The sequence below is a fragment of the Chiloscyllium punctatum genome, chromosome 13 (assembly GCF_047496795.1).
Source record: "Chiloscyllium punctatum isolate Juve2018m chromosome 13, sChiPun1.3, whole genome shotgun sequence".
Lineage (NCBI taxonomy): Eukaryota > Metazoa > Chordata > Chondrichthyes > Orectolobiformes > Hemiscylliidae > Chiloscyllium > Chiloscyllium punctatum.
In genome coordinates this window covers 91,769,988-91,791,548 of record NC_092751.1, presented here as the reverse complement: position 1 = coordinate 91,791,548, position 21,561 = coordinate 91,769,988, and the positions used below count along the sequence as shown (strand labels likewise).

Below are 21,561 nucleotides of genomic sequence, written 5' to 3'. Positions count from 1 at the left end.
TGATATTCTTCCTAAAGTGTGGTGCCCAGAACTGTACATAAGCCCCAGCAGAGTTCTAACTAACATCCTTTATAAGTTCAGGATAACTTCCTTGCATTTGTACTCTACACTCCTATTAATGAAGCCTAGGATACTGTACGTTTTATTAACTGCTTCCTTCACTTGTCCTGCCATTTTTAATGACTTATGCACGTGCACCCAATTCTCTCAATTCCTGCACACATTTCAGAATAGTACCCTTTATCTTATACTATTTCTCCATGGTTTGTGTACTAAAATGTTCCTCCTCACACTTCTCTGCATTGAACTTCATCTGCCACCTATCTCCCTACTCTAATGATTGCCAGTATTTTTGTACTTTCTTCACTGAGATTTCCAACTAATGAACTGCCAAATTGTTGAAGACCACCAATGACTTACAAGCAAGGATGTGTTACACACTATTGGCAAGTTCCATTGGCACCAAATCCACTTATAATAGTATAGAGAGTGTTTAATTTTTTTGCTTTTTACAAATTCACCACATGTCACAATTCATGTTTTCTTAATTAAAACTTTATTGAGCTCAAAATGGTGGTAGAAAAAGATGTAGCAATTGTAAGGTTGTTAATTTTTGTCGTGGTTGTGGATATGTTTGCCAAACTGCAAATCAACTTCCCAGCTGGGCGAACAAACCCATAACCATGGCAACCGGCTCCCCAGCTACAGATCTTTACACAAACATTGAATAGCCAATTTTTACTGTTGGGACAAAGCCAGTAGGTCTGCAGCATGTGTTGAAAAGCAATAGAGCTATGATTGTTTACAGAAAAGAAGACAAAATCTGAAGAACTATCAAATCTAACTCAAAATTCTGTTTTTCTCTCTCCACAAATGCTACCAGACCAGCTGGATTTCTCCAGCATTTTCGGCGTTCAATTTAGATTTACAGCATCTGCAAGCTTTTGCTTTTATATAATTTTTACTGTCACTTGGAGACAAGACTGCTCTATCTTTATCTCAATGTATGTGAGGCTTGACCTTTAAAACACAGACTAAATAAAACTTATCCATATTACCAAAGAAATGTAAATATAATAATTCATATCAGTCGTTCAAATCCTGAAAAAGAATTCTCTTGAAATATATATATTCACACTTGTAAAACCTTGCTTTGGTCAAATAATACAAAAGTTTAACAACATTTGAAAAATGGTAATTGAGGGTGTATTTAAAAGATAAAATTTGTGGAAGTGTTACACATTATTAAAACATTAACTCAAAGAACATTTACTCAAAAAACTTTTCATGTTAACAAACAAAGATCTAATTTTGACAAAACTCGTGAGAAAAGGGCAATGTAATTTTTAATAAATTGATTATGTAAAACAAAACTTTTGCTTTAAGTTCATTGTTCGAAATAACTCGTCCGAACTGGATTCCTAGTGCTTTAACATTTTTAAAGATGCAGGAAGTTCAAATGTAGTCTTCGGTCTCTATGAGGTCTTCCAACTGCTGATGTATCATGGATTTCAGTGCACTGTATCTTCAAGAGAAGAATAATATTATGTTCATAACCAGTTTTTGTTTTGCAGACATGTCAAATTCAGTCACCCGACTGATTTTATGCACTGTGCTTACATAAGAACATAGGAACTCGGAGCAGGAGGAGATCATCTGGCCCACTGAGCCTGCTCTGCCGTTCAGTAGATCATTGCTGATCGTTTTGTAGTCTCAGCTCCAACCACATTTGCGAGTCGGACATCATAGTAAAGATTGTAGGCTGAATTTTACCAAAAATTGGCTAATGTGGTCAATTTTGGCAAGCTTCATGGAGGGTTTCTCTCTGCAGGCACCAGTGGGTTTTCTTGTGTTATGTTGCCAAACTTGCCTCATCAACTTTGTACCTTGCCCCCTAAGTGCTTCACTTGTTGGACTCTCGCACTCACTATAAGTGGAAGTATTGGCCACAACCAGGACCTCCTAGGATCCTTGGCACTGGTGCCATCTTCAATGACCAGCTGTGTATCTGGTCAAGCACTGGCAGTCTGCAGCTGGCCCACATGTTTCACTTTATTTGCCCCAGATATATCTGACAGAAGGTGCTCCTCTTTGCTGACAGTGATCTGGAGGTCTTGCTGGAAGGAAGTGGGGAGCATTGCTGCCTATGGGGCATAGCTTGAGATTTTGGTGACTGACAGAAATCTAGAGGAGCAAGCGATGAGACAGAGTTGCCAGATCACCACCCTAACTTTCATGCCAGGAATAGTTGCCATCTAGTTTCTATATGCAGTTGACAGAATGGGAAATGGCACATCAGTGAGGCACGGTAGTGTAATAATAAAGACATTAATAGACACTACTACGTGCAAGGAAGTCCCTTGCTGCTCATTAATGTGAATCTCACCCCCATTCAACTTTTGGTTTGAAATTAAGCTTATGGCTCTCGATGGTGGAAAGCTCCTCACTGCTGATCTCATATAATTCTCTCAACTTTCATGCCCATACCCACGTTCAGGGGCTGGGAAAATTCAGCCCACTATTGTTAGTAAGGGCATGGAGTCAAGAATCCTTCAAACTATTAGCAGGTCATCAGGCCAGTTAGAGATAGGCAATAAATGCCAACTTAACCACTGGCATGCACATTCTGCGAATGAATATTATGTCTGTGGTAAGCAAGGTACTGGAAAGGATTCTGAGAGATAGGCTCTACGACTATTTGGAAAAACATAGTTTGGTTAAGATCATCAACATGGCTTTGTGAGGGGCAGGTCATGCTTCACAAGTCTTACTGAATTCTTTGAGGATGTGACGAGCCGAGTTGACGAAGGTTGAGCAGTGGATGTGGTGTATATGGATTTCAGTAAGGCATTTGACAAGGCTCCCCATGGTAGGCTAATTTAGAAAGGTAGGAGGTATGGGATACAGGGGAATTTGGCTGTCTGGATACAGAATTGGCTGGCTGAAAGAAGACTGTGAGTGGTATTGGATGGAAAGCATTCTGCCTTGAGGTCGATACCAGTGATATCCCACAGGGATCTATTCTCGGGCTCCTGCTCTTTGTAGCTTTTATAACTGACTTGGATGAAGAAGTGGAAGGGTAGTTTAGTAAGTTGCTGATGACACAAAAGTTGGCGGTATTGTAGATAGTGTCGAGGGCTGTTGTAGGCTACAACAAGGCATTGACAGGATGCAGAGCTGAGCTGAGAAGTGGCAGGTGGAGTTCAACCTGGATAAATGTGAAGTATTCATTTTGGAAGGTTGAATTTGAATGCTGAATACAGGATTAAAGATATGATTCTTTCCAGCATGGAGGAACAACAGGATTTGGGGGCCCATGTACATACATTCCTCAAAGTTGCCACCCAAGTTGATAGGGTTATTATGAAGGCGTATGGTGTTTTGGCTTTCATTAACAGGGGGACTGAGTTTAAGAGCCGCGAGGTTTTGCTGTAGGTCTATAAAACCCTGGTTAGACTACACTTAGAATATTGTGTCCATTCTGGTCGCCTCATCATTAGAAGGATGGAGATGTTCTAGAGACGGTGCAGAGGAGCTTTACCAGGATGCTGCCTGGATTGAAGGGCTTACCTGATGAAGAGAGGTTGAGTGAGCTAGGGCATTTCACACTAGAGAGAAGAAGGAAGACAGGTGACTTGATAGAGGTGTACAAGGTAATGAAAGGCATAGATCGAGTAGATAGTCAGAGACTTTTCCCCAGGGCAGAAATGGCTATTACAAGGGGTTATAATTTTAAGGTGATTGGAGGAAGATATAGGTGAGATGTTAGAGGTAGGTTCTTTACACAGAGAGTGGTGGGTGTATGGAATGCACTGCCAGCAGTGGTAGTAGAGTCAGAGACATTAGGGACATTTAAGCGGCTGCTGGACAAGCACATGGAGGGCTGTAAATTGAAGGGCGTGTAGATTAGGTTGATCTTAGATTAAGATAATTGCTCGTCACAACATTGTGGGCTGAAGGGCCTGTACTGTGCTATACTGTTCTATGTTGTTCTATGTTGTAAAACATTAAATTACATTTAACTTGAACTTACATGACCCATAAAACTTTATGCTAATATACAATATTTGTTTTATAAGCATTTTTGTCCCTTTTCAGTCCATTACAGTATGCATTATTGAAGTATAACATGCAATATTTTACAAATGCCACTTATTGAGAACTGAGAGCAGTCTGATTGCAATTATCCTTTGGCTTTTCTTTCTTCCCTGTACCATTTTTGATTGCAAGTGATGCCTTCTTTCATCAGCCCAATTAAAACATAGGACACCTCCATTGTTTTCCTCTTCCTGTTAGCCTGCTGAGCAGTAAACATTACAACAGCAGCTGATGCCTGTATAACGTCTTTAACTTTGTAAAACATTCTCACAAGCTTAACTGGAGTGTGAGGAATCAGCATTTGATACTGCGCTACTGGGCAGATGACAAAAAAAGGTCGGGTTTTAAGGGTCATCCTGAAGGAGGAGCAGGAAGAGAAAAGCAGTAAGATTTAGGGATGGAATTCCAATCCTGAGGACCATAGCAGCTGAAGCATGGTTACCAGTGATGGAGATGTTCAAAAGGGAATACACAAAATACTGGAATTGTGGAACATGGAGATTTCAAGCATTTGAACAGAAGAGAAGTTTAAGAGATAATGGATGCAGCAAGTCCATAGGAGGGATTTGACAACAGTGGTGAGAACTTTACAACCAAGGAGTTGCAGCATCAGGAACAAAAGTAATTCAGCGTACATGATGAAACGAGACTTGCAGTGAGTTAAGGTATGGATCACAGAACTTTGGATGAGCCCAAGTTGATGGAGGGAGGAAGATGAAAGGCCAGATGGGAAAACGTTAGAATAGAGATAATAGGCAGAGTGAGGGTTTCAGCAGCAGGTTAGATGAGGCAGAATTCAAGTTGGGCAATGTCAGTGAATTGCAAGTATTCGGTGTTGGTGATAACATAGATATAAAGCCATAGACATAAGAACAAAGAACAAAGAAAATTTACCGCCCAGGAACAGGTCCTTCGGCCCTCCAAGCCTGAGCCAATCCAAATGTACTGTCTAAACCTGTCGGTCAATTCCTAAGCATCTGTATCCCTCTGCTCCCCACCTACTCATGCACCTGTCCGGACGCATCTTAAATGAACCTACCGTACCTGCCTCTACCACCTCTGCCGGCAACGTGTTCCAAACACCCACCACCCTCTGTGTGAAGTATTTGCCACGTGTATCCCCCTTAAACTTTCCACCTCTCACCTTGAAAGCGTGACCTCTCGTTATTGAATCCTTCACCCTGGGAAAAAGCTTGTCTCTATCCACCCTGTCTATACCCTTCATGATTTTGTAAACCTCAATCAGGTCCCCCCTCAATCTCCTTTTTTCTGGTGAAAATAAACCTAACCTAGACATAGGAGCAGAAATTTGGCCATTCAGCCCATTAAGTCTGCTCTGCCAGTCAATCGTGGCTGATAAATTTCTCATCCTCATTCTCTTGCTTTCTTCCCGTATTCCTTGATCCGCTTGACAATCAAGAACCTATCTATCTCCATCTTAAATATATTCAATGACCTGGTCTCCACAGACTTCTGTGACAATGAATTCCAGAGATTCCCCACTCTCTGGCTGAAGAAGTTTCTCCTTATCTCCGTTCGAAAAGGCCTTCCCTTTACTCTAAGGCTATGCCCTCAGGTCCCAGTCTCTCCTACCAATGGAAACATCTTCCCAACGTCTCCTCTGTCCAGTATTCTGATTCCCTGCATCCTTCTAAATTCCAGCGAGTATAAACCCAGAGTCCTCAAATATTCCTCACATGTAAAGCTTTTAATTCCTGAGATCATTCTCTTGAACCTCCTCTGATTACGCTCCAGGGCCAGTGCATCCTTCCTGAGATATGGGGGCCAAACCTGCACACAATACTCCAAATGTGGTCTGACCAGAGCCTTATAGCGCCTCAGAAGTACATCCCTGCTTTTATATTCAAGTCCTCTCAAAATAAATGCCATCATTGCATTTGCCTTCCTAACTATTGACTCAACCTGTAAGTTTACCTTGAGAGAATCCTGGGCTAGAACTCACAAGTCTCTTTGCACTTCAGACCTCTGAATTTTCTCCCCATTGAGAAAACAGTCCATGCCGCTATTCTTCCTAACAAAGTGCATGACGTCACACTTTCCCACATTGTATTCCATCTGCCACTTCTTTGCCCACTCTCCTAACCCGTCCAAATACTTCTTAAGCCTCCCCACCTGCTCAATGTTACCTGTCCCTCTACCTATCTTTGTATCATCTGCAAGGTTAGCCAGAACGGCCTCAGTTCTTTTATCTAGATTGTTAATGTATGAAGTGAAAAGTTGTGGTCCCAAAACTGAGCCTTGCGGAACACCACTAGTCACCGGCTGCCATCCTGAGAAGGACCCTTTTATCCCCACTCTCTGCTTTCTGGCAGTTTGCCAAACCTCTATCCATGCTAGCACCTTGCCTTTGACACCATCTTACTCAGTAGCCTTCTGTGCGACACCTTGTCAAAGGCTTTCCTGAAGAACAGATAGATAACATCCATTGGCTCTCCTTAGTCTAACCTGCTCATTACTTCCTCAAAAAAGTCTGGCAGCTTTGTCAGGCATGACCTCCCCTTGATGAAACCATGCTGACTTTGCCCTATTTTGCCATACACTTCCAAGTATTCGGAAATCTCATCCTTCACAATAGATGTCCAATTAGAGTATTTGAGCTTGAATTTGCAGACCACAAGGATTGGGTGCTGTGGGTCTTAAGGGGATTACAGGGAGATGGATGGGGAAGGCCGCGAAGTAACTTGAAACCTGGATGGGAATTTAATGTTTAAGGTGTTTCTTCAATGAGGGCCAATATAAATCAGTGAGCACAGAGATCAGTGAGTGGAAATTAATTTGCAGTAAGGACACAACCTACAGAAATTTGAAAGACCTCGAGACAGGGTATAAGCCTCCAAGTCAGTTCAAAGTGAATGAGCTAAGAACCTGAAGGTGCAACCTGTGTAGATGCATGTGTGTCCCTCTGAGCAAAGTGCCCTCACATAAGCATGCAGATTGTAAATGTCCTTGGAGGGCTGAAGTGGTGTGTGATTTGACCTGCAAAAACGGCAATGATATGGTGAGACAGGTAATTTGGTGATACCCAGTTATGTGGAGGGAAGGGCAGGAAGGATATTGTCTGTGGAGCACACAGTGATGTTGTGGTGAAGACTAAAGTCGTCAAAAGACCGAGAAAAACAAGTGGTGAACTGCAGCTGCCAAATATCTGCTCTGACTGTCATGTTGGGATTTGCTGCTATCTCTGTGTCAGGGGAAGGAGAGGGGAATTGGGAGGACAAATTAATGTGCTCTAAGGTTGCAACTGGGAACTCAATTTTTCACAATAATCAACATTTACTATAAACCTTGTCATTTGATTTGTATTGTGGTGTGATTTGTATTTTGGTAGTAATTGTTAAGTATGGCAGAAGAAAATGAATCTTGTTTCCTCAATGGATTGAGATTTTCATTAGTCCTTTTTATTCTTATTTAAAATGATGTGTTAAACATAATGTGATTTACAATTTTATTGTAATCAAGCGCTTGCAACTTGCTGTTGGCGACAATATTGTCACTGCCATGTCTCTATTCTTCCTGTCTGAATATTCCATTGCGCGGTTTCCTTATCTCTCTAACAAGCAAGCACCATAAGCACTAACACAGCAGCAAGCTAACACTTGGATTTTATTGCTTCCAACTTTTCTCAATGACTACCATCCACAATAAGAAACATTTATATTAAACAATGTGAGCATTGGAAATGGTGTTGTGATGCAGCTGGATCCCCAAAGAATGTGGAGAAGACCAACTGAAATGTCACTCTGCACATTTCCTGATTTCAGCTTTACCATGTAGGGTTGAACCATGTGCATTCTCTCAGCATAGGGCAGATTTAATTTGATTTGATTAGATTCCCTACAGTGTGGAAACAGGCCCTTAGGCCCAACAAGTCCACACCGAGCCTCCAAAAAGTAACCCACCCAGACCCAATCCCCGACATTTACCCCTAACTAATGCATCTAAGACGATGGGCAATTTAGCATGGCCAATTCACCTGACCTGCACATCTTTGGATTGTGGAAGGAAACCAGAGCACCAGGAGGAGACCTACGCAGGGAGATTTACCTGTGATTTTAGGGACTTATTAATGTTTAGATTAGATTCCCTACAGGGTGCAAACAGGCCCTTCGGCCCAACAAGTCCACACTGACCCTTAGAAGAGCAACCCACCCAGACCCATTCCTCTACATTTGCCCCTTCACCTAACACTATGGGCAATTTAGCATGGCCAATTCACCTAACCAGCACATCTTTGGACTGTGGGAGGAAACCGGAGCACCCGGAGGAAACCCACACAGACACGGGGGGAATGTGCAAACTCCACACAGTCAGTCGCCTGAGGCAGGAATTGAACCCGGGTTTCTGGCGCTGTGAGGCAGCAGTGCTAACCACTGTGCCACCGTTGTCCAGGAACAAGATGAAATCAATTCACGGCTTCAGGCATTATCCAAGGCAGACAAGAAAAAAAATCGTACTTGATTGTGTAAGATGCGAAACATTTTCCCACCTTCTTTACAAACAGCTTGAGGACCAATACAAATAAAACTAGTAAGTTAATGTCTGTCATATACTGTATGACTGCCAATTGGGAGAAAAGACCAATTTTTAGATTGCAATTTAATCCCTGGAATCCGATGATATTTATGCAATGCTGTCACTGTTTCTGATACCATCTATTCATTTAGTTTGCAACCTTTAGCCACTATTCATTACATTACTGTAGTCTCTCACAATTTTGAAGTCTGAATGTTATTCATACTTACTTTATAGTTAGTTTATTAATCTCCCTTTCTTCCTCTTCCTTCAGTTTTTCAACAAAACTATCGAGGACTGGCATTTCAAACTTAATATACTGAGCAACCTTGGAAAAAAAAATCATTAGACACACATAAATCAGATACATTATACAGCATAAACCAGGATTTAAAATGCAGACATTATAAACATCACAGAATTTACATCGTAGGTGACCTCTTCACCGAGATCCTTCTCCATCAAGAATATTCGAGCTATCTTTTCACAAGGGCCATGTAAGATCCGTGATATGAGTGGGTATTCTGAATCTCTTAATTTGGTTCTTTCTGAAACAAGAGATACAATATCAAGTTTTCTTTTAGTTTTGGCTAATAAATTAAGTCAATTATCTCATGTATTATAGTGCAAAAACCAAAGACATTCTGGAATTAAAATATTAGGCAGCATACCTTTTAACATACTGAGATTATTTTTACATTCTTTTCTCTAATGGTATTATGCAAACCTTCTGTAAGATTTGCGGTCCCCTTCTTGAATGAACATGTTATATGCCAACCAGTTCCTATGTTTTTTGTTAAAATTTCCTTGAAATATTCCTGTATTTACCTGATAGTACTTCAGCTGATCTGTTCCTCACTTGCCACTCCTGAACAAAGTCTAAATGTCCTTTCTGATCTCACTATCACTACTGTCTGCACACAACTGCAAACAAAATGTCAAATGAGAAAGTTGCTATTTCTCAAGTACCAGTTGTGTGTGACACAGCGTGTGATAAGTGGGGACTCCCATTGCCTCAAGGGAAACAGTACTTGGAAATCACAAGTCAACAGCTTAAAGAGGACAGAATGAATCTATTGTACAGCAACTTACAACAGTTATAGCAAACCCCAAAATTGGTTTTTGAGATTGTTGGAGGGAGAGATTTTAAAGAGGAGTCCTGAGTTCAGCATCACAAATCAATCTTTGTTTGATGCCGCTTACCACGCAGTCTGGCAGAGGTCACTGGAGACAGACTCCAAGGCACTCCCTCCCTCCCAAAAAAGTATAAGATATTTAAACATTCAGTGTCACAGTGACGACATGCAACATTGATGTCAGTGCTTCCCATCTCCCCTGTGACCATTCTGCCCCTCCCCAGACCTTTGCCAACTGCACCACAGTGAGTGGGTGCTGTTTGTTACCTTCTGATGTTGTGGTTGTTTCTGGTCATAATGATGAGGTAGTCATAACGTCATAGAAATGTACAGCAGAAACAGACCCTTTGGTCCACCTTGTCCATGCCGACCAGATATTCTAAATTAATCCAATCCCATTTGCCAGCACTTGGCCCATATCTCTCTAAACCCTTCCTATGCATATACCTATCCATATGCCTTTTAAATGTTCTATTTTTACCAGCCTCCACCACCTCATTCCATCCATGCACCACCCTCTCTGTGAAAGCGTTGCTCCTTAGGTCTCTTTTATAGCTTTCCCCTCTCACCTTTAACCTATGCCCTCTAGTTTTGGACTCCCCTACACTGGGCAGAATACCTTGGCTATTCACTCTCATGATTTTATTAACCTCTATAAGGTCACCCCTCAGCTTCTGATGCTCCAGGGAAAATAGCCCCAACCTTTTCTTTGTCATTTATTCATTTGTGGGATGTGGCCATTGTTAATTGGCCAGCATTTATTGCCTGTCCCAAGTTGCCTTTGAGAAGATGGTGGTGAGTTGCCTTCTTGAACTGCTGCAGTCCACCTGCTGTAGGCTGGCCCACAATGCCATTAGAAAGGGAATTCATCCTCTCCCTATAGCTCAAACCCTCCAGCCCTGGCAACATCCTTGTAAATCTTTACTGAACCTTTCAAATTTCTTTCTTATAGCAGGGAGACCAAAATTGTACGCAGTATTCCAAAAGTGGCCTAACCAATGACCTGTACAGCCGAAACATAACCTCCCATCTCCGATACTCAACGCTCTGATCAGTGTTTTGTATTTGCCCCCCTACAATGTTTTCTATTTTAACGTGTCCTTTCACAAGGTTATGTTTATAATATTCACAATACATCATTGGGTGTTTATACCATCCGCTATATGTCATTGGGTGTCTATACCGTTCGCTATACATCACTGGGTTTTTAAACCACTCACCCTTTAATAATTCCCCCTTTGGTGGGGCTTGCCTCAAATATCTACAGACATTTACCTAAATTCATTAATGTTTATTTGTTGGTTGCACTTATAATTTAAGTATAACTTGTGGGCAGCACGGTGGCACAGTGGTTAGCACTGCTGCCTCACAGCGCCAGAAACATGGGTTCAATTCCTGCCTCAGGCGACTGACTGTGTGGAGTTTGCACATTCTCCTTGTGTCTGCGTGGGTTTCCTCCGGGTGCTTCGGTTTCCTCCCACAGTCCAAAAATGTGCAGGTTAGGTGAATTGGCTATGCTAAATTGCCCATAGTGTTAGGTGCAGGGTAAATGTAGGGGAATGGGTGTGGGTGGGTGCGCTTCGGCAGGTCAGTGTGGACTTGTTGGGCCGAAGGGCCTGTTTCCACGCTGTAAGTGATCTAATCTACATGTATAATATGTATAATGGCAATTACTCAAAGAGCCTTTGACTTTGGTAGGATCAGACTTTCCCTTCTACACTTTATTAAATAACAAGGTTTCTCTTTCCCACTAAGATTTCTATGTGATTTTGTTAGCTTATCCATTTCCATCAGCATGAAGGCCATGATTCTGACTGTGGAAACTGCTGCTTTAATTGGCAATTCTCTTCATTACCCAATTTATGTGAATATATACAGTTAATTTCCTGAATGTGCCACTAAATATCGACAGCAGCAGGAAACATTCAAGATGGCGGCGGTGTCAAGGTAGGAAGGGTTCGGACTTTGTGCCTGGACGCTCCCACTCACTTGGCTGGCCACATTCTTCTTTGTTCCTTTTTTGTAATTTTGTTTCTTCATTCCTGTTTTGAACAGTTTAGCTTTTCTTCTTTTTTGTGGTTGTGGGGGAGGAAGGCAGTTGTGAGGGTCTGTGGTTGTGGGGAAGGAAGGCAGTTGTGAGGGTCTGTGACTGTGGGGGAGGAAGGCAGTTGTGAGGGTCTGTGGCTGTGGGGGAGGAAGGCAGTTGTGAGGGTCTGTGGTTGTGGGGGAGGAAGGCAGTTGTGAGGGTCTGTGGCTGTGGGGGAGGAAGGCAGTTGTGAGGGTCTGTGGTTGTGGGGAAGGAAGGCAGTTGTGAGGGTCTGTGGTTGTGGGGAAGGAAGGCAGTTGTGAGGGTCTGTGGCTGTGGGGGAGGAAGGCAGTTGTGAGGGTCTGTGGTTGTGGGGAAGGAAGGCAGTTGTGAGGGTCTGTGGCTGTGATGGATGAAGGCAATTGTGAGGGTCTGTGGCTGTGGGGGAGGAAGATAAGTGACGACAATTGCTATTCTATTCTATTCTAATCTATTCTAAATGTACAAGGCTGATTTCTTTATTCCTGCTGCCTTCAGCTAGATTTTCTGAAACCTAGACCCCTCCCATGAACAAAGTTATTGAAGTAAGCTTGTTGGAATCATGTATTCCACTTTACTTCGTGGGCACCCAGAGGAATGTATTTGAAAAATCCTTTTAGTTCCTCGACAATGGAGTTTGGACTTCTTAAAAGAATGTATAAACGTACCTCCACTTTCATGGACAACATACAGAGCAAATTCATCTGCAGTATTTTCCACCTGTAAAACACATCAAGAAACTGGCTGAAATACAGTAGAGCCACAAAATCTTAAGCTGGGTTTCTATATCCTTATAAACTGATCTATATTTTATAAGACTGATTTCATGCACCTCCTCTTTCATTCATACAATCTGTATCCTTGTAAATCTTAGATTGGGCAGTCTATTTTCTTAATGGCATTAAACAAAGTCTAATCTTATACAGTTGCTTAGCTACTGTTGAATAGTACGTTTAATCCTGTCTTAACATAGCTTGTATCCTGTTGTTGCTGCTCAGTGCTCCTTTTGCCAGGAGACCTGCTGCTGTGGCATGCTGCACGTGTTTGACTTGCCCCATACTCTCATATCCACTGCAACTAATCTGGAACAGTCTGTGATCTCCACCATCCAACTACACCTCAATCTATTCTCATTTCTGCTGCCCTCCACTCTGCCCTCTCAAAGCGATCTCACTGTAGACTTGCAGCTCTGATCAAAGGGCTGAAATATTGGCATGTCCTTTGCTGGATCTCACTTTTTAAGTCTTCTACTGCTCCTGCAACTTTCAGCCACTTTTCACTGTCTACAGTCTATAATGTTCTTGCTAAGCTGCACAGCTGCTTGACCACACAGCTGCTCTGAGGTTCCGCGTTTACCTGCCGACAATTGCTATTCTATTCTATTCTATTCTATTCTAATCTATTCTAAATGTATAAGGCTGATAAGGTTAATGCATGTTGACGCATTAACCTCTGGTTCTGGAAAACCTCTCTCATGCACGGATCTAGGACATCTGCTCTGCACAGCAGAAAATAAAACTATGTGGATATCTTACCATTAATATATCAAAGACCTCCACTTTCCTCCATAGATCTTTACTTACTGCCCAAATGTTTTTGTGGGAAGTGGATAGAATGTAGCATTAGATGAGGTTTTTCCCTTATCACAATTTCGAGATTTCTGGATTTCATCCTTCATCCTCACAAAAATACCTCTGGCCATCTCTACCCTTATTTTAACAGTGGGCATCATACCTGTCATGCTGTGATGTCAGTTGTCTTAAGTAGCTAAACATCTCTTCTTGTTACAGTATCACTGTTCACTTCAATCTTCTCTCTTGCTTTTTCTAATGTATCCTTTCTAGCTCCTATTGTCTTTGCCTTTTGAGTGTTCATTCTCAATCCATATTCTAACCTCCTTACTTGATCAAAGACATTGTGAGAGCCTTCTTCTGATGCTGTAAGTAATGCTGTGTTGTCAGTATATGGCAAAGTTGTTATGATCTTGACTGTAATTGTTAGCTCTCTAATTATATCTAGTTCCTTGAATATTTGTTTTATGTACAGATTGTACAAAATTGCTGGGATAAGGATGATTATCATTCCATCCATAATATAGACTGAAAACCTTCTTTAATGAGATGTTTATTGGCAAGACCAAGCATACACTCTGATAACGGATGAATGGACACTGTGCTCAGGGAACACTTTAGCGGTCAAGGACATTTGGCCTCAGATCTTTGGGTGACCATCCTCCAAGGCGGACTTCAGGATATGCAACAATGCAGAGTCGCTGAACAGAGGCTGATGGCCAAGTTCGGTACCTGTAAGGACGGCCTCAACCAGGATCTTGGATTCATGTCACACTAAAGGTGACCCCAAAGCACTATACACACACACTCACACACACACACTCGCACACTCATGCACACAAGCTATCAAACATGCGTGCACACTCATTCTCACATGCATGTACACACTCTCTCCCTTTGTCACACACACATCAATAGGATAAATTTGCATTTGCACATATGTTTTTGCAAATACATTTTATTTTGTTCAAAAAGCACACAATCTGTAGGGAGTCAGTCCATGTGAAGTTCTGGGATTTACATATTAATTAATCAAAACCTGCATCCCCAGTCTGAGTGATTAAAGACCTCACAGCAATCCAGCTTTGTTCAATACATCAGTTGTACGACACTTTGATCTTTTAGTATTATAGGTAGATGTGGGTACTGCAGATGTTGGAGATTAGAGTCAAGATCAGAGTGGTGCTGGAAAAGCACAGCAGGTCAGGCAGCATCTGAGGAGCAGGAGAATCAACGTTTCAGGCAAAGGCTCTTCATCAGGAAAGAGATACCTGTGTCCTGTGATCCTTCCTCACTAACTACCTGACCAAGAAGCATGCCTCCGAAAGCTTGTACTTCCAAATGGACGATAACCTGGTGTGTGATTTTTAACTTTGTCCACCCCAGTCCAACACTGATGTCTCCACATCATTGCTTAATGAGATGTGTCCTTATTTTACTTTACTCAATGGAGAGTACATTAAGTAAACTCACAGGATGTTGAAAGCTTATTCTTCTTTTATAAGTAATTCATAGAAGTTAGAAATTATGTTTAAAAAATTTAACCAGAGCCAACAATCTGTCAATTTATTTTATGATTTGTAACCAGGACTATCAATTAGTAGATAAACTTTTGGGTTTCTCATAAGATCATTGGTTTCAAGTTTGCTGGGAATGGCTATCGATTGGTGCTGGCTGTTTGTTGGACATGTTCACTGACATTGCACTGAGATTCCTGTCAGCTAACACTCCAAGAAGTATAATGTCCCTTGCACAGCCTTTGGGATGGGAGGGAATGGGTTAACAATTGTGTACCTCCTTAGTACAATTGAAGAATAAGTTAGCTCGCTGAGCTGGAAGGTTTATTTTCAGACGTTTCGTCACCACACTAGGTAACATGATCAGAGAGAGTCTCCGGTGAAGCGCTGGTGGTATGTCCTGCCTCATGAGCAATGCAGTCAATGTATTTAATTCACTGTGAATTCAGATACAGAAAGTGAAGGAGAGTGGGTGAAAGAAAGCAATAAGAGGCAAAACGTTAAAAAGCGTATGGATGTTGTCGTATAATCTCCTCATTAATTACTGTGAATGCTACATGTTTTACATTAGTGCAGCACAATATGTCATATTTTTAATCTGCATATATACTGAGCTCACTTACCCTAAATTTGTTGAGCAGTAAATTCAGGACTTCTGAAGTGTTCATGCTACTATTTACTCGGACATTGGTTACAGACCCATAAGCTGGTGTAAACACAGATGTCTGAGGATCAAGAAAAAAAAGACTATAATTATGGTTTAAGGGCAGAAATAAAGCAATATATTTAAAACAACTCTACACTTTTTAAAAGCGATCTCCATTTTGAATCATTCTGCAGGATCCGCTTGACCCAGGATGAGCATTAATTTAAAATGAATGCTTTTCCCACAGGCAAGTATTTAACCTCCACACATTAGGAATAATTGCAGACGTTTGCCTGCACCTCAGTACATACATTATGAGCTCAGGTTCTGGAGAAGGTCATGAACTATCAACTTCCTGACTCAAGGTAGATTGCTACCACTGAGTCATACTGACACAAAGTAGCAACAACCCTGAGTCAATCAGAGTTTACATTCAAACATATGAATTAAGAGTAGGAGTAGGCCATTCAGTCCTTCAAGTCTGTTCCACTTAACCTTAACTCCATTGCACCTTTCAATAAGATTACAGCCGATCTGGTTGTAACCTAGCCTGCATTCCTGTTTACTTCTGGTAACCTTCCAGCCCTTTGCTTAACAACCTCTATCAAATATTTAAAGACTCTGCTTCCATCATCTGGTCGAACAAGTGTTCCAAAGACTCATGGTCCTTTGAGAGAGAAACATTTGACATAATCTCCATTTAAATGGACATCCCCAGGTTCTAAATACTCCCATAAGAGGAAACATCTTCTCCACATCTATCCTGTCAAGATCACTTATATGTTTCAGTCAAGTCACCTCTGACATTTCCAGTCTCCAGGGGATACATGCCTAGACTTTCCAACCTTTCCTCATAAAGTAATACTTTCTTTCTAGAATTAGTCTGGTAATTCACTGAACTGTGCCTGATGTGTTTACATCCTTCCTTAATTGCAGTGATCAATGCTATGCACAAGCACTCAAGATACATTCTCACCGATGCTCCATATCACTGAAATATTCCAACTTTCGAAACAGGAGCAGAAACAGACCATTTTACCTCACAAGCTTGCTCCACCATTCAATAACATCATGGCTGATCTGTTTGTTTCAAACTCTACATGCCTAAGTATCTCTCCCCTTAACCATTGACTTCACTGTCTCACAAGAATCCATCCACTCCTCTCTCAAAAATATTCAATCATCTCACCTTCACCGCCTTCTGAGGCAGAGAGTTCCAAAGTCTTATAAGACAAAAAAAATCTCTTTAGTTTATGTCCTAAAGATCAATTCCTAATTTTAAAATAGTTTTCAATGGTCCAATAGAAGAAACATCATATCTATTTCCACAGTGTCAAGACAGTTCAGGATCTTATTCACTTCAACCAAGGCATTCCTCACTCTTCTAAACTCCAGTGGAAACAGGCCCAGCCTGACCAAACCTATCCTCATAAGACAATCTGCTCATTCCAGATATTAATCCAGCAATTCTCTTCTGAATCATCTCCCTACTGTGGCATTCAATTCCCCTTCTGATAAATTATAGCATTGGATGTAGGTTTGCTCGCTGAGCTGAAAGGTTTTGTTACCTTACTGGGTAACATCTTCAGTGGGACCTCATGTGAAGCAATGCTGAAAATTCCTGCTTTCTATTTATATGTTTGGGTTTATTTGGGTTTCTTTTGCCAAACAAAGACACGCATGAGAATTCCTAGAAGCATGGCATTCCAACCGGAACTCTATCAACAAACACATCGAGTTAGATCCCATCTACCACCCCCTGAGAAAAGGAACAGGAAATGACTTCACCACACGAAATAACACCACCACAGGAAATGAGATCACCAACCCAAAGAAACCCAAACATATAAATAACCTACCACAGCCTTTTAGTAGCCATCTTATGTCCTCTTCATACCTCAACATTGTTGCATCATTGGTTTGTGTCAAATTGGCTGACTGAACAGGTTAACTGATTTGAAACATTTTAAAAATTTATAACTCTACCTTGTGATTGTAAAAATGTCCATTGATGGAGAACCTGTGCCGTTTAATGCGTTGATTTTCACCCAGCGTGCGACATTTTGATCTGCGCTGTATCAAAGAGCTGGCATCACTTTTTGTTCTCATGAGCTGAGGAACTTCATCTTCAGAATTGTTGGTCTCAGACTCTGCAGGAAGACAAGGATTAAACTGTAGCTAATACAGAAGCAGTGAACAGTTCTACAGCTCACTTTCCACTTCACAGATTTTAGGAAGGAATGAGGAAATAAGTCATAAAAACATTTTAATAAAGTTTTAATAAAAATTGAAGGATCATTTGTTCTTGGGTCTTTGGTTCAAGTTCTCAGATATAATGTATCATTTCAGTGTGATATTGTGGGAATGTTACATTGTTTTCAGTTAAGATACTGTATTTACCTGCATTCTGGTGGATATAAACATTTCTAAGGCATTGCACAAAGGTGAACAGAGGAGTTCTCCCCAGTGTCCTGGCCAATATTTATCCATCCTGAAGAAACATTTATCTAGTCATTATATCAATGCTGTCTGTGGGTTAATGATGGCAAAACTGAGTACTGCAGATGCTGGAAATTGGAGTCAAGAATGTGGTGCTAGAAAAGTACAGCTGGTCAGGCAGCATCCAAGGAGCAGGAAAATCAATGTTTTGGGCAAAAGACCTTCATTAAGAATGGTTAATTATGTCTATACATTGGCTACTGCATTCTCTCTACAACAAAAGTGGCTATCACAAGTGCCAGAGAGAATCTACGCATCATGTATTTTCATTCAATGGCATCACTATGGCTGAATTCTTCACTATTACCATTCTGGGGGACCAGCCATGTAAATACATAGCTGGAAGAGCCGGTCTGAGGCTGATAACCCTATGTGGGTAGCTCTTATCCCCCCAGCATCTGTTTCCCCTACCCCACCCCCTGGTCAGGAGTGTGGGAGGAAGTGAAGACTGCAGATGCTGGAGATCAGAGTTGAAAAGTGTGGCGCTGGAAAAGCATAACTGGTCAGGCAGCATCCGAGGAGCAGGAGAGTCGACATGTCAGGTGTAAGCTCTCCATCAGGAATGTCAGGGTGGGGAGTTGAGAGATAAATAGGAGGGTGGGGATGGGGGGAAGGTAGCTGGGAAGGCGATAGTTAGATGCAGGTGGGGAGTGATAGTGATTTGTCGGAGGGGAGGGTGGAGCAGATAGGTGGGAAGGTAGATGGACAGGTCGGAAAGATCAAGAGGGCCATGCTGACTTGAAGGGTTGGAACTGGGATAAGGTGGGAGGAGAGGAGATCAGGAAACTGGTGAAGTTGATGTTGATCCCGCGTTGTCGAAGAGTCCCAAGGCAGACGATGCGGCATTCTTCCTCCAGGCTTTCGGTGGCTTGGATTTGGCAGTGGAGGAGGCCCAGAACTTGCATGTCCTTGGTGGAGTAGAAGGGGGAGTTGAAGTGGTTGGCAACGGTGTGGTGGGTTTGTTTGGTGCATATATGCTGGAGATGTTTCCTGAAACATTCTGCGTGTTGGTGTCCTGTCTCTCCAATGCACAGGAGATCACACTGAGAGCAACGGACATAGTAGATGAGGTCTTTGAATGTGTAGAAAAATCTATGCCAGATATGAGAAGACCTTTCAGGACCTTGGATGGAGGTGAGGGGGGAGATGTGGGCGCAGGTTTTACACCTTTTGTGGAGGCAAGGGAAGGTGCCGGGAGTGGAGGGTGAGTTGGTGGGGGGACGTGGACCTAACGAGGGAGTCACAGAGGGGATGGTTTCTGTGGAACACAGAGGGGTGGGTGGGGAAATAAACCTCTGGTGGTGGGGTCTGACCATAGGTGGCGGACATGGTGGAGGATAATGCACTGTATCTGGAGATTAGTGGGTTGGAAGGTGAGGACTGGGGCAATTCTATCCTTGTTGTGGTTGGAGGAGTGGGGTTCAAGGATGGAGGTGCGGGAAGTGGAGGAGCAGTGTAAGGGAATATTCTCTACCTGCCTTATTGAGTACAACACTGAACACACTCAAGAAGCTTAACACCAGTTGGAGAAAGTTCACTTGATTGGCACGGCATCCAAAAATATTCAACCCCTTCACAACCAATGCAACAGAGGCAATGGTGTGTACCACCTGCCAAAGATACTGCAGTAACTCCCTAAAGCTTCACTCAACAGTACCTTCCAAAATCACCACCACTACCACCTAGAGCGCTGACTAATTGGATTGTCCTTTCAAAGACCTGTCATAGGCACAATGAACTGAATTTTCCCTCCTCCCCTTTATTGTATTATTTTATAATAAATTGTTTTAAAAAATGCTCTAAACACTTAAAATTACATCTCACCAATTGGTTCTAATAAGCAACACCATTGTTTCTTGATTTTGGTGGCACGTAATGGTGCAGTGATAACAGCATTACACTGGCAGGCCTGAAGCCCGGGCCAGTCTTTTTGGCACATGGATCCAAACCTCACAATGGCTCAATGTGAAATTTGAATTCAATGAAATCTGGAGTAGAAAGCTGGCCCGAGAGTGACCATGTAACCATGTCGGTCTTGTAAATATAATTTGGTTCACTAACATTCTCTAGGGAAGGAAATCTGCCGTCCTTGCCAAATGTGATTCTAGACCCACAGACATGCGGCTGACACTTAACTACTCTCTGGGAAATTCGGAATGGTTAATAAATCCTGGCCTAGCCAGCGACATCCACATCCCATCAACAAATTTAAAAAGTTACATTCAGTATTGTTTCATTTGGGTGTATAGGTATGAAATCAAACACGTGGTGTATTTTCTTTAACAGAAAATGCATAGTCTATCTAGGAATGCACCTCCAAAACTTATGATTTACAGCATCTGATAAGAGATGTGTGGGAACGCCTCACATCTGAAAGTCATGCAATATCTCGATTTGGAAAGAAATAGCCATTCTACCATCATCATTGAGTCAAACCCTGGAACTTCCTCCCTGGCAGCACTATCTGAGGACCTTCATGATATGTAAGTTTAAGCAACTAAACACCATCTTCTCAAGGACAACTTTGGAATGCACACCACAGTCACCAACATTCCATGAATCAATATAAAACAAAAGTCATAACTTAATTGGGATCACAATCATCAACAGTTAAGCCCTTCCCTCTGTTAATTCCTTCAGGGAAAGAATATTGCAATTAAATGTGGAGGGACCTTTTTACTATATCCTACCAGGTTTGTGCCAATCCATTTTCCAGCAACAAAAATTGAATGAGAAATAATAAAAGCACAATTTTGAATTGCTGTCATATCAAGACAAAGCGTGAGTACTTATCTGGTGCACTTAAAATAAAGATGCCTGGATTTTTTTCACATTATTGCCCCATCTGCAGCTTCACCTACCAACAATGCTGCTGCTGCTCATATTTTGTGGCAGATCATTGTTCGTGGTTGATTCTTTTTCAGGTTCGGGTGAGCTGGTATTTGCCAAGGTCTGCGGTGTTCCTTTCCTACAAAACATTCACATGAGAAAGCTCAGGTCAACGATCCATTAGGGTAGAGTTATGAACAAATTAACGTAACTGAAGGTTAACATTGATGGAATCACAGTCACGTTATAATTTACCCAAGATCAAGCAAGATAAATTGGGAGAGGAATACTTTTAGCGAATAACAATAGCTCTCATACGCCAACTATTTCACAGCCACTGTTCTAACATTCCTGCTGGTGCAAACCAAAACAAGTTTCCAAAGCATTAGGGAGAAATGTTTGGAGGAAGATGTATCATAGTAGGAATGAGATTGATCACAAGTTACGTTGTAGCGCATTTTTAACAGATAAAGAACTCATTACAAATGGAAAAAGACTTGTTGCCGTGCATCTACCTTTTGGAAAGGCATCCATCCAGTACATTCCAGGAGAGTTATATACAAAACGGGACATTTGAGAGCTTCTGGCTATTTTAAATACAACCTCATGTCTTTGCTGAAGATGCAGTACAGGTATTCACAAAACCACAAATGTGGGCACTAAGTTT

The 21,561-nt window shown here is 41.8% G+C and overlaps 1 protein-coding gene across 18 annotated transcripts in view; it reads right to left on the bottom strand.

The window, feature by feature from the left end:
* Positions 1-539: 539 nt before the first annotated feature.
* The window catches only part of rassf4a (Ras association domain family member 4a), a 274,406-nt gene continuing 253,384 nt past the window's right edge, over positions 540-21,561 (bottom strand). For 17 of the 18 annotated variants that reach the window (XM_072583217.1, XM_072583220.1, XM_072583219.1 and 14 more), the window contains 7 exons: positions 20,927-21,033; positions 17,553-17,716; positions 15,544-15,645; positions 12,501-12,552; positions 9,058-9,179; positions 8,862-8,959; positions 540-1,525 (listed from right to left, as the gene is read on the bottom strand). In XM_072583217.1, coding sequence (XP_072439318.1) covers positions 1,456-1,525; positions 8,862-8,959; positions 9,058-9,179; positions 12,501-12,552; positions 15,544-15,645; positions 17,553-17,716; positions 20,927-21,033 — 715 coding nt within the window. In that variant the 3' untranslated portion in view covers positions 540-1,455. The remainder of the gene's footprint in view (positions 1,526-8,861; positions 8,960-9,057; positions 9,180-12,500; positions 12,553-15,543; positions 15,646-17,552; positions 17,717-20,926; positions 21,034-21,561) is intronic. The other variant, XM_072583227.1, reaches the window with a different exon arrangement.